The sequence below is a fragment of the Zalophus californianus genome, chromosome 1 (genome assembly GCF_009762305.2).
Source record: "Zalophus californianus isolate mZalCal1 chromosome 1, mZalCal1.pri.v2, whole genome shotgun sequence".
NCBI classification, from domain to species: Eukaryota; Metazoa; Chordata; class Mammalia; order Carnivora; family Otariidae; genus Zalophus; species Zalophus californianus.
In genome coordinates this window covers 495,609-507,368 of record NC_045595.1, presented here as the reverse complement: position 1 = coordinate 507,368, position 11,760 = coordinate 495,609, and the positions used below count along the sequence as shown (strand labels likewise).

Below are 11,760 nucleotides of genomic sequence, written 5' to 3'. Positions count from 1 at the left end.
GAGAAACAGAACAAAGTTACGTGCTTTGGGGCCCTTGCCATGTGCTGAGCGCCGTGCTAAGTGCGCCACGTGGACTACCTCACTCTGGTCTCCTGAGGGCAGAGCCCTGCCGGGCAGAGGGCACCTGGGGCTCCTGAGTTACGAACAGGGAGACGAGTGCTCAAGGACGGCATGGGGCCCGGCAGGTCCTACCTGTGTACATGATCCCGTTAATCTCCACGGACATGCTAATGCTGTTGCTGCCGTTGGGACTGCTCAAGTTCGCGGCAGAGTCCTGGCGGCTCTCGCAGGCTGTGGGAGAAGAAACACCGCCGGCTGCAGTCACAAGCACCTGTGGGCGAGGACCTGCTCCTGTCCACCCACCAAGCTCTGGACTGTGTCTGTCACCGGCACACACGGTAGGCGCTCAATAAATACTTGTTGGAGAAGAACGCATTTGTCTAAAATTTGCTCTTCTCGTGATGGTAAGTCGTAAGCTACGTCAGCATACCCCAAATCATCCCGTTGTTTTGAACAGCCACAGAGTGGTCTGGACTCGACTAGCTCCACCCCGTACTGATGAAGCGTCCGCACTGTAGCTTTGCTGGAGACACCAAGCGGAATCACTGGCTCACAGGGCAAGAATGCTGTCTATTTTAAAAGAGAGTGCCAAACTGTCACCTGTTTACACTCCCACCAGCAGGACTCAGTGGGCACATTGTCCCCTAACCCAACCAACATCTGATATCATCAAACTCTGATGGCTGAAAAACGGTAGCTCCTTGTTAGCGTGTGGACCCCCAACTCGGCTTTCCATGTGCATTTTCTACCAGTCACTGCTGCCTGTTTATTCAATTCGTTTTATCTTTGTTTTTCTTATTGATTTGTGGGCACTCTTTACATATGTTGACTACGAGGCCCTGATTTTGTTACACGGGCAGGAAGCAGGGAGGGTCTGGGTGCGCTGGGCTGGTACCTTGGCTGTTGATACGAATGCTCATCGGCAGCTGGGCTGTCATGGCCAAGAAATTCTGTTGCAGTGCTCGCTGCATGAGCCGGTGCTGCTCGTCAGCCACCAGGGCCATCTTCTTCTCAGGAGGCTCCCCGGACTCCAGCTTCTCCCGCAGCTGCTCCAGGGCAGCTGCCTGTGCGGCCACGGCTGCCTGGGCTGCTGCCGCCTGCACGGCCGCCGCCTGGGCTGCCACCACGGGGTGGCCCGCCAGGGAGACTGGCAGGCGGCCGGGGACCGTGATAGGGATGGCTGAGTCCTCCTCTAGACGGGAGAGAAGAGGAGTTGGTGGCCAGATGGACACGGGAGGAGCCTGGTCCTGCCTTCCTGCACGGGGCAGGAAGGCGCGGGGCGTGCACGCCCTCTCCGGGAAAGCGGACAGGCTCCGGGACAGACAGGGGTGCTGGAGGACCCTTTCTGAGGTCAGCCCGGTGCTGGAAACCACCGTGGCCGTAACGCCGTCATTGGCACAGCTGTGCTCACCGTGGGCGTTCTCCCGAGAGACTGAGACGGCGTGTGTCACGGCCGATACTGGCGAGAGCAGCGAGGCCTCCCCACGCGTCCTCACGCACGCAACACGGCCCGGCTCGAGGGGCCGTCTCAACGACCCCAGACCGGCCCCACGCTCCCACCCCCACTTCACGGCTGAGGGAGCCCAAGCTCCTGGCGGGAACGGCTTTGCCGAGGCCACAGAGCCGCAGGAGCAGAGCTGGGACTCGAACCCGGGCAGCTCAGCTCCAGGACCAGCTCCCACCCACTCCCCTCCTCTGTGGTAGGAATGTGTCCCACTGTGACCTGCTGTCTCTTCTTCCCCCAACTGCTCCCCCCGTGTCCTTCCCTTGCTGCCTGGCGTGGCCTCCCCTGCCTGTGCCGGGCCCTTGGCTGGAGGCTTTGCGGTGCTCCCCGCTCTGACCCCCTCCTCTGGTCGCACTCGGATGCCCCCTGGACCCATCAGCGCGGGCCCCCCCACGGCTACGTGGCGCCTCCTGGCTCCCTCCCGTCAGGAAACGCTCATTCCCACCCACCACCCTCTCCCCAGCTCCAGCGCGGGGCCTCACGCACCGTGGATGGCTGACAACCACTCGTGGGCACCGCCGGAGCTCCCCAGGGGTGGGGTGGGTAAACTGAGGTCCTCAGAGGACTGAATGAGCCGGTGGGTTAGGAAGACCCCATTTGCTTCGGATCCGACCAGTCTACACTGTGGGGATCACCCTGGATCCTCAGGCCACCCCAGAGGATAGGGGGTCACAGCCCGTGTGGCGGAGGAGAAACGGACACTCAGGCGACTCAGCCTGAGGCCGCGTGCCCACGTGTGCTGTTGGCGCTTCTGTGTTAGGAAGGCTTCAGTGGCTCCGCGGGACGGAAGGCTGTCACCGACTGGTGACCCCGGCCACGGGCAGGGGGCTCCCTGGCGGACCCCTGAAATCTTGGCCCACTGACCGCTGGGCACGGATGCATGGCAGGCCCCCCCCTTCTACGAACCTACAGACACAGGGTAACTTTCCCCACGGTCCGCAGCAGGAGGCACCAAGCCACCGATGGGTGAAAGGTCGGCCTGAGAGGCCACAGGGTGGTGGCTCCTGCCAGGCGGCGTGCGGAGAACGTTCGAACCCTCACAGGGGAAAGAACAGAGCAATCGGCTAATGATGTCTGCCAGGGGCGAGGGACTGGAAGAACCTACGGGGCAATGAACACTGTCCCCCACAGGCCGAGCCCTGGGCCAATGATACGGGAATTCCTTAGCCGCGGATCAGGAAAGACTACGGGGCTCAGTCAGCAACACGGGCACTGTGCGGGCCGGGAGGACAGCGGTCGACTAGTCATGTCTGCCATGGGCACGGGCTGGGAAGACCATGCTCGCTCTCTAATGCCTGTGTTGGCGCGGGACCACCCATTAGCGACGGCTGCCCCCTACGGGGCTGGGAAACGGCCATCAGCTAGTGACGTCTGCCGCGGACACAGCACCGGCGGACGGAGGCCCCTCTGCTGTGCCAACACTGGGGTTCAGCGTCCTGTTACCCGGAGGGGGAAAGGCGTCCCCGTGTCCCCACCGGGGTCAGAGAGCCCGGCCCGCGCGGAGCTGAGGTCAGGCCCCAGGCGCGTGCGGCTCTCACCTTTCTTGATCTTGGGAGCGGGGGTGATGGAGCTGCCGTTGGTGCTGGTGGCAAGGCCCAGGGAGGGCACGGGCAGCTTGGGTGAGGACAGCATGCCGTGGGCACCGCCCGGCGAGTAGGCGAAGAGAGAGCCCCCGAAGCTCTGGCGCCGGCCCTCCCGCCGGTTGCTGTCAATGGCGGCCTGGAGCTCGTTGGGGCTGCTGAGGCCGCGCTTCTCACACTCATAGGGATACAGGTATTTCATGTATCTGTGCGCAGGGGCACGGGGTTAGGGTGGCACCGGGACACCTCGCGCTTCCCCCCGCCACACACACGCCACCGCCCAGCTTCATTCTGCGGCCTCACACCTGCGGCCTGCACTCCGGCTGCCCCCCGGCTGGGCGCCGGCCCCAGGACACGCCCCCGCCCCCAGGGCTCCCCTTGCTGACCCCTCATACTCAAGCAGGTAACCCCAGAGCCGAAGCAGTCCTCACACCCCACCTGATGTTGCGGGTGTGAGGACCACCCCTGTGGTCCGCGGCCACCGCACCCCGGGCTCCTCCATGGCCGCCCCGAACGCCTCCCCTGCCCCGGGCCATGGCGGGCACTCACTGGGTCCGCAGGGTGAAGGCAGCGCTGGTGATGGACGTGGGCAGGTTGAGGCCCTTGGTGATCTCCCGCCATAGCTTCTTGTTGATGACCTCCACCAGGCCGCCCTTTTCGGTCACCAGCACGTACAGCATGAACAGGTCGAGCACCTGCTTGGCCATGATGGGGATGCGGTTCACGGGCGTCCCTGCAGGGGAGGGGCAGGGAGCGCAGGTGAGCTGGGCGTGTTGCCATGGGGGACCAGAGCCCCACGCGCAGCAGACAGTCTGTGGCTGTGGCTGACGTGCCCGTCCAGACAGGGGTCTCTCCTGACACGGGGACACCGGGGCAGGTTGTTCTCTGGGGGGCGTCCCGGGCGCTGGGGACGCGGAGCCGCGTCCCTGGCCCCACCTCCTCGGTGGCCCCCCACCCCCATCGTGACTACAGCAGACGTTCCTGATGCGGCCCTGTGTCTCCTGGGGGGTAGGACTGCGGGGGGGGGCGCCCCTTGAGAGAACACAAGGAGGCCTGCTTCTCCATCAGTGATCTGGGCTCGTGGCTGATCTCGCCTGTTAGCTCTACCCCCTGCGTCACCACCACGCTGCCCAAACAACTGCACGGCTCCCAGAGGCCCGCACCCTCCCGCTTCCCGCTTCCGCTTCCACTTCCCGGGGGCTTTGCGGTCGGGAGGAGGCAGAGCTCCCTTCAGCCACCGCAGCTTAGAGAGGGGGGCGGTGGGCCGGCCCAGGCAGGGGAGCCTCAAGCCGCTGCCGCTGTCCCTGTCCCCCTCGTGCCGGGGCCCTCAGCTCGGCCTGTGGGGCGACTTCCTGGCTGGGGGTGCAAAAGCCCCCTGTCAAACATCCCCCTGCCGGTGCAACCCTGGGGCAGTCTGTGGCCCCCTGCTGCTGTCCTGTCACCCAGAGTCCCCGGCTCTGATCAGCCTGGCACATGGTGGGTGCTCATGGCCCGTGCCACAGCCACTGCCCCCCTAGAGATGGGCAAACGGAGGCACGGCCCAGCTGGCCCGCGCCCCCGGGGCCCTGACTCCTGGTCCTCCCTCTCCCCCCCCCCCCCCCCCCCCCCCGAGCCGGAGCTTCTAGAACCACCTCCTGCCTGCCACCCGTGGCCACGTCTGCCTTTTCCTCCAGGTTTCCAAACCCCCACCAACAGAGGAGCACCCGGAGAGGGCAGAGGGAGCTGCGGCTCAGACCCCCCACCCCTCCCCTATTCCATTTTCCAGCCCAAGAGGCAGAGAGGGAAAAGCAACCCCCCGTGTCAGGGGCTCCCCCAGCCCCCGGCCCACCCGGGACACCGGCATAGGTTCTGCACTGGGAAAGAACAGAAAGAATCACACAAAAGATCCTCTGGGGACCCCGCGCCCGCGCTCTGCTCTGCAGCCAGGCCTGATCGGATGTTTACAGAAGGAGCAGGGCGGAGAGCAGAGAGGCACCGGTGGAGGGGACAGGGGCCGTGGGGGCCGTGGGGGAGATAAGGAAGGGTGGGGAGGTCTTCAAGGAAACAGCAGGAGGGCGGGGTGCAGGCAGGACCCCTCCCGTGTTCCCAGCCCCCAGAGAATTCTGAGAGGCCTTTACTTTGTGACGTGGGGAAAAGAAGAACTTTCCGCCTGGAGTGAAGAAGGGCTTGTGGGATGCCGGACGCGGTGTCTGGGGGTGGGGGTGGGGGGCCTCCCACAGACCCTCAGCCCCAGAGGCTGCCCGTTACAGGCGGCGAGCATCCAAGAAGACAGCAAGGAGGAGGGGGGCTTGGGCTGGGTTCTGAGGGATGCACAGGAGTTTGTTGGCCCCTGCCCTCCGGGGGAGCCCGGCTTGGCGAGAGAGGCAGGGCTGGAGTCAGACCCTCAGAGCCCTGAGTGCCCACAGGCTGCACTGCTGTGCCTGGGCCCCCCCCACCTCACCCTACTTTCTGAACCTCCAGGACCCAGGCCCAGTCTCGGGCAGGATGGGGGGCTCTGTGCCCCCCAGCAGGGTGGGGGGGTGGGGGGCTCTGGCAGGTGTGGATGGGTCGATAAAGAGAGTGGGGGAGGATCTCTCTGCCCACACACAGTGGGCAGCCAGCCCTGGCTGGGACTGCTCCCAGCGATAAGGAGGGGGCCCCCACCCCAGGACGGGTCTGGATTCCTCGGCCTGGGCACGGCACCGGAGGGGTTAATGGGAAGGCCGCGGCCCCTCCCCTTTCATCTCCTTCCCTTCCGGGCTGTGGGGCCTGTGTTTACAGAGGCTGCTGGGGAGGGAGGGGCATGCAGAGGGCCCTGGACAAAGCAGCCGAGGGCCAGCCAGCCCCTGCAGTGGGCCCAAGTGGACCCTGCACCACCCTGGCCGGGCCCCGCCCCTTCCTGCCTCCAGGGCTCAGAGGACACATCCCCTCCCTGGGCCTCAGTTTCCTTCCCTGAACAGCAAGGGTTATAATAACTCCCACGGGGGTGGGGGGCTGTCTCTGGTCAGAGGGACCAGCCCCACCTGCAGTGGGTGCCTCTAGAACCCCCCTGTCCGTCCGTCCAGCCGGATCTCTCTGCCCCGTGGCAGCCCTGAGCTGAGGCTGAAGCTACGGGTAGGGCTGTGGGGCCCTTCCTGCTGCCCCAGGTCCTCTCTGGGCTTGGCTTACCCTGAACACCGCGGATGCCCTCCAGTGTCTGGGTCTCGGTTTCCCCACCAGGACACCCACCCAGACCAGTCCCTGCTCCCTGGGCCCAGGCTGGGCCGTTTATGGCGTCCATCTCACCCCAGACCCAGTGGGCCGAGGGTGGGCCTGGCACACCGTTGGTGCTTGATAAATGCAGCCCAGCGCTCGGCACGTTTGGGGAGCCGCCACACGGTGCGAGCTGCTTATGGCCCATCTTACAGAGAGGGGCACTGAGGCCCCAGTAGGCGCAGGGGAGGGGCTGGGACTGGACCTCACACCAGGGGCCACGGGGCCGGGAAGCCCACTCGAGGAACTTCTACTGTTCCAGTGGCCGCTGCCCTCCCGGAAATCCCACCCTGCTCCCTGCAGGCCAGCTCTGCTGCAGGGGACCCGGGGGGTGGCGGGGGGCCTTAGGGGCGGGAACCCCATCACACCACGGGTCTGGGCCGGCAATTCTGGGCTGGGGACGTGAGACCTCCTACCCAAGGACCCACCCCTTAGATGCTCCCGGCTGTACCTACCCCATCAGACCTGACTGCCAAGCAGCCCCACCCCCCCCGCCGGCCCGCTTCCCGGGACCCCCCACTCCCTGGGACTCTCGGTGAGCAGCCTTACCTCGCTTCTGCATGAAGCTGAACAAGTCATCCAGGAACTCCTTCCTCTTGGGGTCCCCGTCCAGTTCGTAGAGCTGTGGGGTCAGGACGGGTCAGTTAGCGTGAGAGCTGGGCACAGGCGCTGCGTCCCCACGGAGCCTAAGGAGCCCACCCCCGCTTTCAGAGGAGGACGCGATCCCCGCGCATCTCCAGCAGCAGCCGCCACTGAGCCACACACCAGGCAGCTCAGAACAGAGGTTTAGGGCAGAGCCCAGGTCCAGGTGCGTCAGGGTTGAGCCCCCCCCCCCCCCCCCGCCCCGGCGGCTCCAGGCCATGATCCCTGCTGCTCCCCCCGCTCTGGGGCCCCAGGCGCCCCTCCAGCATCTGCCTCTGCTTCGCACACTCCCTCCGTGCAGCAGTAGGACACTGCCTGCTGGACCAGGCCACCTCGTCCGAGGACTCCCTAAGTAACCACAGCTGCAGGGCCCCTGACTCGAGCGAGGGCTCATTCTCGGGTCTTGGACACGTCGCTTGGGGAAACAGTCTGGCCGAGACAAACGGCGCCCAGGTAGATAATCGCCATACAGGGGACGCATCCTGGTGCTGTCGCGAGTCACACATTTGCCTTGGCTCCCGAGAGGTGGCTCCCTATTTTGGAGATGAGGAAACTGAGGCCCAGAGGCAGGCATGAATCCAGAGCCTGGGGACGTCAGGGCCTCCCGGCCCACTCTGTCCTGGGCACTGGCTGCTGGGGTTCACCCGTCCCTGCACTGGCGGTTGGGGGGCCCCCGGACATTCTGATCCTCAGCTCCCAGGAACGGGCAGGCAGGGGGAAGGCGGCAGAGCTAAGTGCGGAGTGGAGTTTGGGGGGCGGGGCCAGGAGCAAACAGCAACCTTCAAATTAAGCCCTGGGGAACAGACCCAGAGGGGTCAGGACTGCAGGGGGGCCTTGAAACCACCAATCAGCCGGCCGGGACAGTCCATCATGAGGGCCCAAGAACACACCAATGCCCAGCTCCTGTGCCTAACCCCGGGGCCTGGGGACGCAGGGTCTCTGGGGCTGGCTGCCCCTCAGCCATCCTGCACTCTCTGGGCTTGGGTTTCCCCACCCTGGAACGGAGACATAGTGGGGCCTCCGGCACAGGCCAGGGTGGTCCAGGCTGGGTCTTTGTCTCTGCCCTGCCCCAGCCAGGCCGGCAAGCCGCATTCCTGGGCTGATTTATGGTGGTCAGGGAGGCCCCGCACTTCCCCCTGCCTGAGGGCGTGTGGCCTGCAGGTACACCTCCCCGTGGGCGTGCACCCGTCCCCTGCCCACACACCCCCCGCCACACGGGACTACACGCGGGTCGGTCTCCCGTCAGCCCGTCCGCGGGGGCTTCGTCTGGTTTGTCACCAGAGTCTAGACGGGGTCACCACACAGCAGCTGCTAAATGAACAGTCGTTCGACGAGCCCCGACCTGCTTAGCTTCAGTGGGATCCCAGACGGCAGGTGCCCTAAAATTCGCCTCTGCACAAGCCTTGGACGCGGCCTTGTCTACTAGGGTCTTTGCAGACGTCATCTGCTAAGATGAGGTCGTACTTGGGGTAGGGTGGCCCTCATCCGACCACAAGTGTCCTCATGGAAGGAGAGACGCGGCCACGGAAGGCCACGCAGGGACCAGGCAGAGGTGGAGTGATGTGGCCAGATGCTGGAAGAGACAGGAAGGACCCCCCGACCCCCCCGGATCTCGGACCTCTGGCTCCAGAATGCGGGAGGACAGATTCCTGCTGCTTTCAGTGCCGCCGCCCCCCCCACAGTCCGTGGTCCTTGTCATGGTGACTCCCGTGGGGCCCAGCGACCACAGGCCCCTCCTGACAGGAGCAACATCTCCCACGAGATCCTCGCGCGGGGATGGGGGGGTCCACCCTGCCAGAACCTTCCCTGGACCCAGCCCTCAGAGAGACCGCAGTGCTCCCCGCACCCTGCCGTGCCTCAGCTTTCCCTCGCCATCAACGCAACAGCTTCACCCTGAGCTCCCAGAGCCACCGTGACACCCGTGTTCCAGGTGGGGGAAACTGAGGCTCAGGACGGAGACCTGGCAGCAGGCGCAGCTGGCTTGGTGGGGGGCCGTCAACCCCTAGGGCCAAATGGTGGGTGGACAGACCTGTGGCACGGCCCGGCCAGACCCCCGTGGGGCCAGGGTATTGTCTGGGGCCATAAAGGGGGATGTGCCGGGCCCCCGGCTGCCGGGGACGGAGGCAGCTTTAAGTCTGCAGCCTGGCAACAAAGGGGCAGTAAAGGCCACCCCCGCTTTATGGGGCTCCGGCCCCAAGTTCCGCTCCCCTGCAGGATGCGCCCCGCCCTGGACAGACCGGAGCGATGGGGGCACGGGGGATGGCGTCCAGACCCCCCACTGTGGGCCGGCGGGCCTGCTGTCTGTCCTCACAGGGCTCCAGGTCACCCTGTGCGGAGCCCGGGCCTCTGTCCTGCCTGGGTTCTCAGGCTGAAACCTTGCCCGGCTCACGGTGGGCCCGTAGGCGCAGAGAGGGGTGGCCTGCCACAGCCGCAACCCCCGGCTGGAGACGGGAAAACCCTCCGGAAGCCCCTCCCCGGGCAGCCCCGCTACCTGAGCCTGCAGCCTGATTTCCCCGGGGGGCTGTGCACGCGGGGCGCTCCGATCACGGGATTCCTGCCTGAAGTAATGACACCAAGCACCCCCGAGGGTCTGCAGACCCTCCCTGCAGACGTCTTACTGCTTCTGGAAGCTGCCGCGCGCAGAGGCAGGCCCACCTCCGGGAGACCTGGCGGTCCCTCTGGCCTGGTCTCTCCTCAACCACTGTCCCCAGCCGCGCCCCCGCCCGTTGGATTCACAGCTGCCGCCCCATCCCCGCGGCACGCGCTCTGCTCTCTCGGGGGACACATGTACTGGTGGCGTGCGATTTTCTCGCTTACGGACGCTCTTGCTCCCTGGTCCCTCCACGGCCCCACGTCTACAACCGGGCACATGGCAGCTGCTTAACAGACGCCCTTGATTGCTCAGCGCACCACGGGGATGGGGCTGCTTACCCTTTCCCAAACCCATTATGTGCCCCGCAAGGCTCATGCTTTGGGGGAGCGACATCCTGCGCTGCGGCGTGGGTGGGGGAGAGGAAGGGGCTGGAGGCCGGCTCCACCCCGACACTTCCTACCCTGGGACCCTGGGTCCGCCCTGCATCCCCCCGGCCCCGGCCAAGTCTGTCTGTTCACCTGTGAAATGGGTGCAGAACCCCGAGGATGGGGGATGTGGATGGGCGAGCCTGGGCTGGAGGCCTCCAGTTTTCCACCTGAGAAGTGGGGCGGCCCCTCCCTCCCAGGCCCCGGGGCCCCGCCCTCCCTCCGCGGCCCGGGAGGCCCTCCCCCTCCAACCCGGAGCCGCTGGTGTCTCAGGGACCCGCCCAGCGCCCCCGCAGGCCCCTCAGCCTGTCCCTCAGCCTGTCTGCGGCTGAGGGCGACAGAGGGTGTCGGGCCACTCATCACCAAGGCTGGGCTGACCGAGTGTCAGTCTTACTCAGACCTGCACCACCCACCTCACAGAAAAGGAAACTGAGGCACAGAGTGGGGAGGGCCAAGCCTCCCCTGGTCACCCCACTCAGCAGCCAGAGAGGCTTTCCCAGCAGTGTGAGCGCGAGCCCCCTGCCCTACGGTCTCCCGGGTCCCCACCACCCCCTCGGCTCCAGCCCCCAGGCCTTCCTGCGGGTTTCTGAGGGACAGCCCCCCATGCAGCCACGTGAGCTGGAGGCAGATAAGGCGAGGAAGGCTCAGGTAGTGGCCAGATAACCACCCCCCACCCTCCAAGTGCACGAATGGGCAAACAGGAAATTCTTGTTTGTGGCTAACGAGCATTTTTGTCTGGGCTGCTAAGAAACTCCTCGTTGGTCAGTGGGGTCATGCTGCGGAGCCGGCCGAGTTGTGTGTGTGTCTGGGGGGTGGGGGGGGTCCTTCAGCCGCCCTGCAGAGAAGACAGCAGACCCCTTGGGAGCCAGGTGGCTCACCCACGGCACCGGACCCTCTCCCCGGCCTGCCAACATGGAAGATGGGGGGAGAAGGCCCCTCACGGCCACCCCTAACCCGCAAGGAGAGGGGCCTGGCCTGGGGATGTGTTCATGTGGGGAGGGCACCACCAGGGCCCCCTCCCAGGCATGGCTGGGCCCCGAGAGGTCACAGTGCCGGGAGGCCCCACCTGGGCAACGGTGCACCGGTTCCCAGCCTGTCCCAGGGGCCCGGGGGCGGCATCCAGCCCAAGGCCGAGGGGCCCAGGCTATAAAGCAACCGCCGGCCGGCAGGGCCCCTGGGCCGACCTTTGCCCCTTTAACGGTGTCTGCTCAGGCCCCCTCCTACCACCCAGGCGGCTCCAAAGTCCGCAGGGCACCACCTGAGGAGGCTGCTGTCCTTACAAGGCGGAGAGAGGAACCCGAATTAGGAAAAATCAAGGAAGGGGCTGGTGAGCTCTAAGCCACCGAGGAAGAGGAGGCAGAGAGACGCCCAAGGACGGGAAGGCTTCCCGACGCGACTCACAGGAAACCAGAAACGTGTCCTCTACAGCCACAAGCAGGTTCCAAACGCCCAGGACCAGGACCAGACGTGCTCAGAGCAGGTCTGCGAAGGGACTGGGGATGAGAGGAGGGGCCGGTGGGCGACAGCGTCCACCAGCAGGCCGGGCGGGCCCGGGACCCCAAGTGTTTAAACTTGCCTACTTTACCCTGAACCGTGAGAAGAAATGTTTATCGGAGTGAAAGTCACGTTACACAGAATTGACCATCTCAAAGTGAGTGTTTCAGTGGCATCAAGTGCATCTGCGTTTTCTGGCGTGTGATTCCGGAACATTCCATCACTCTGAAC

At 65.5% G+C, this 11,760-nt stretch overlaps 1 protein-coding gene across 5 annotated transcripts in view; it reads right to left on the bottom strand.

Moving 5' to 3' along the window:
• ARID3A (AT-rich interaction domain 3A) overlaps positions 1-11,760 on the bottom strand; it is a 33,354-nt gene that overhangs the window by 3,656 nt on the left and 17,938 nt on the right. For all 5 annotated transcript variants that reach the window (XM_027587140.2, XM_027587138.2, XM_027587139.2 and 2 more), the window contains exons 4-8: positions 6,925-6,997; positions 3,694-3,877; positions 3,103-3,350; positions 956-1,252; positions 193-291 (exon numbers count right to left, since the gene is read on the bottom strand). In XM_027587140.2, the coding sequence (XP_027442941.2) occupies positions 193-291; positions 956-1,252; positions 3,103-3,350; positions 3,694-3,877; positions 6,925-6,997 (901 nt within the window). The remainder of the gene's footprint in view (positions 1-192; positions 292-955; positions 1,253-3,102; positions 3,351-3,693; positions 3,878-6,924; positions 6,998-11,760) is intronic.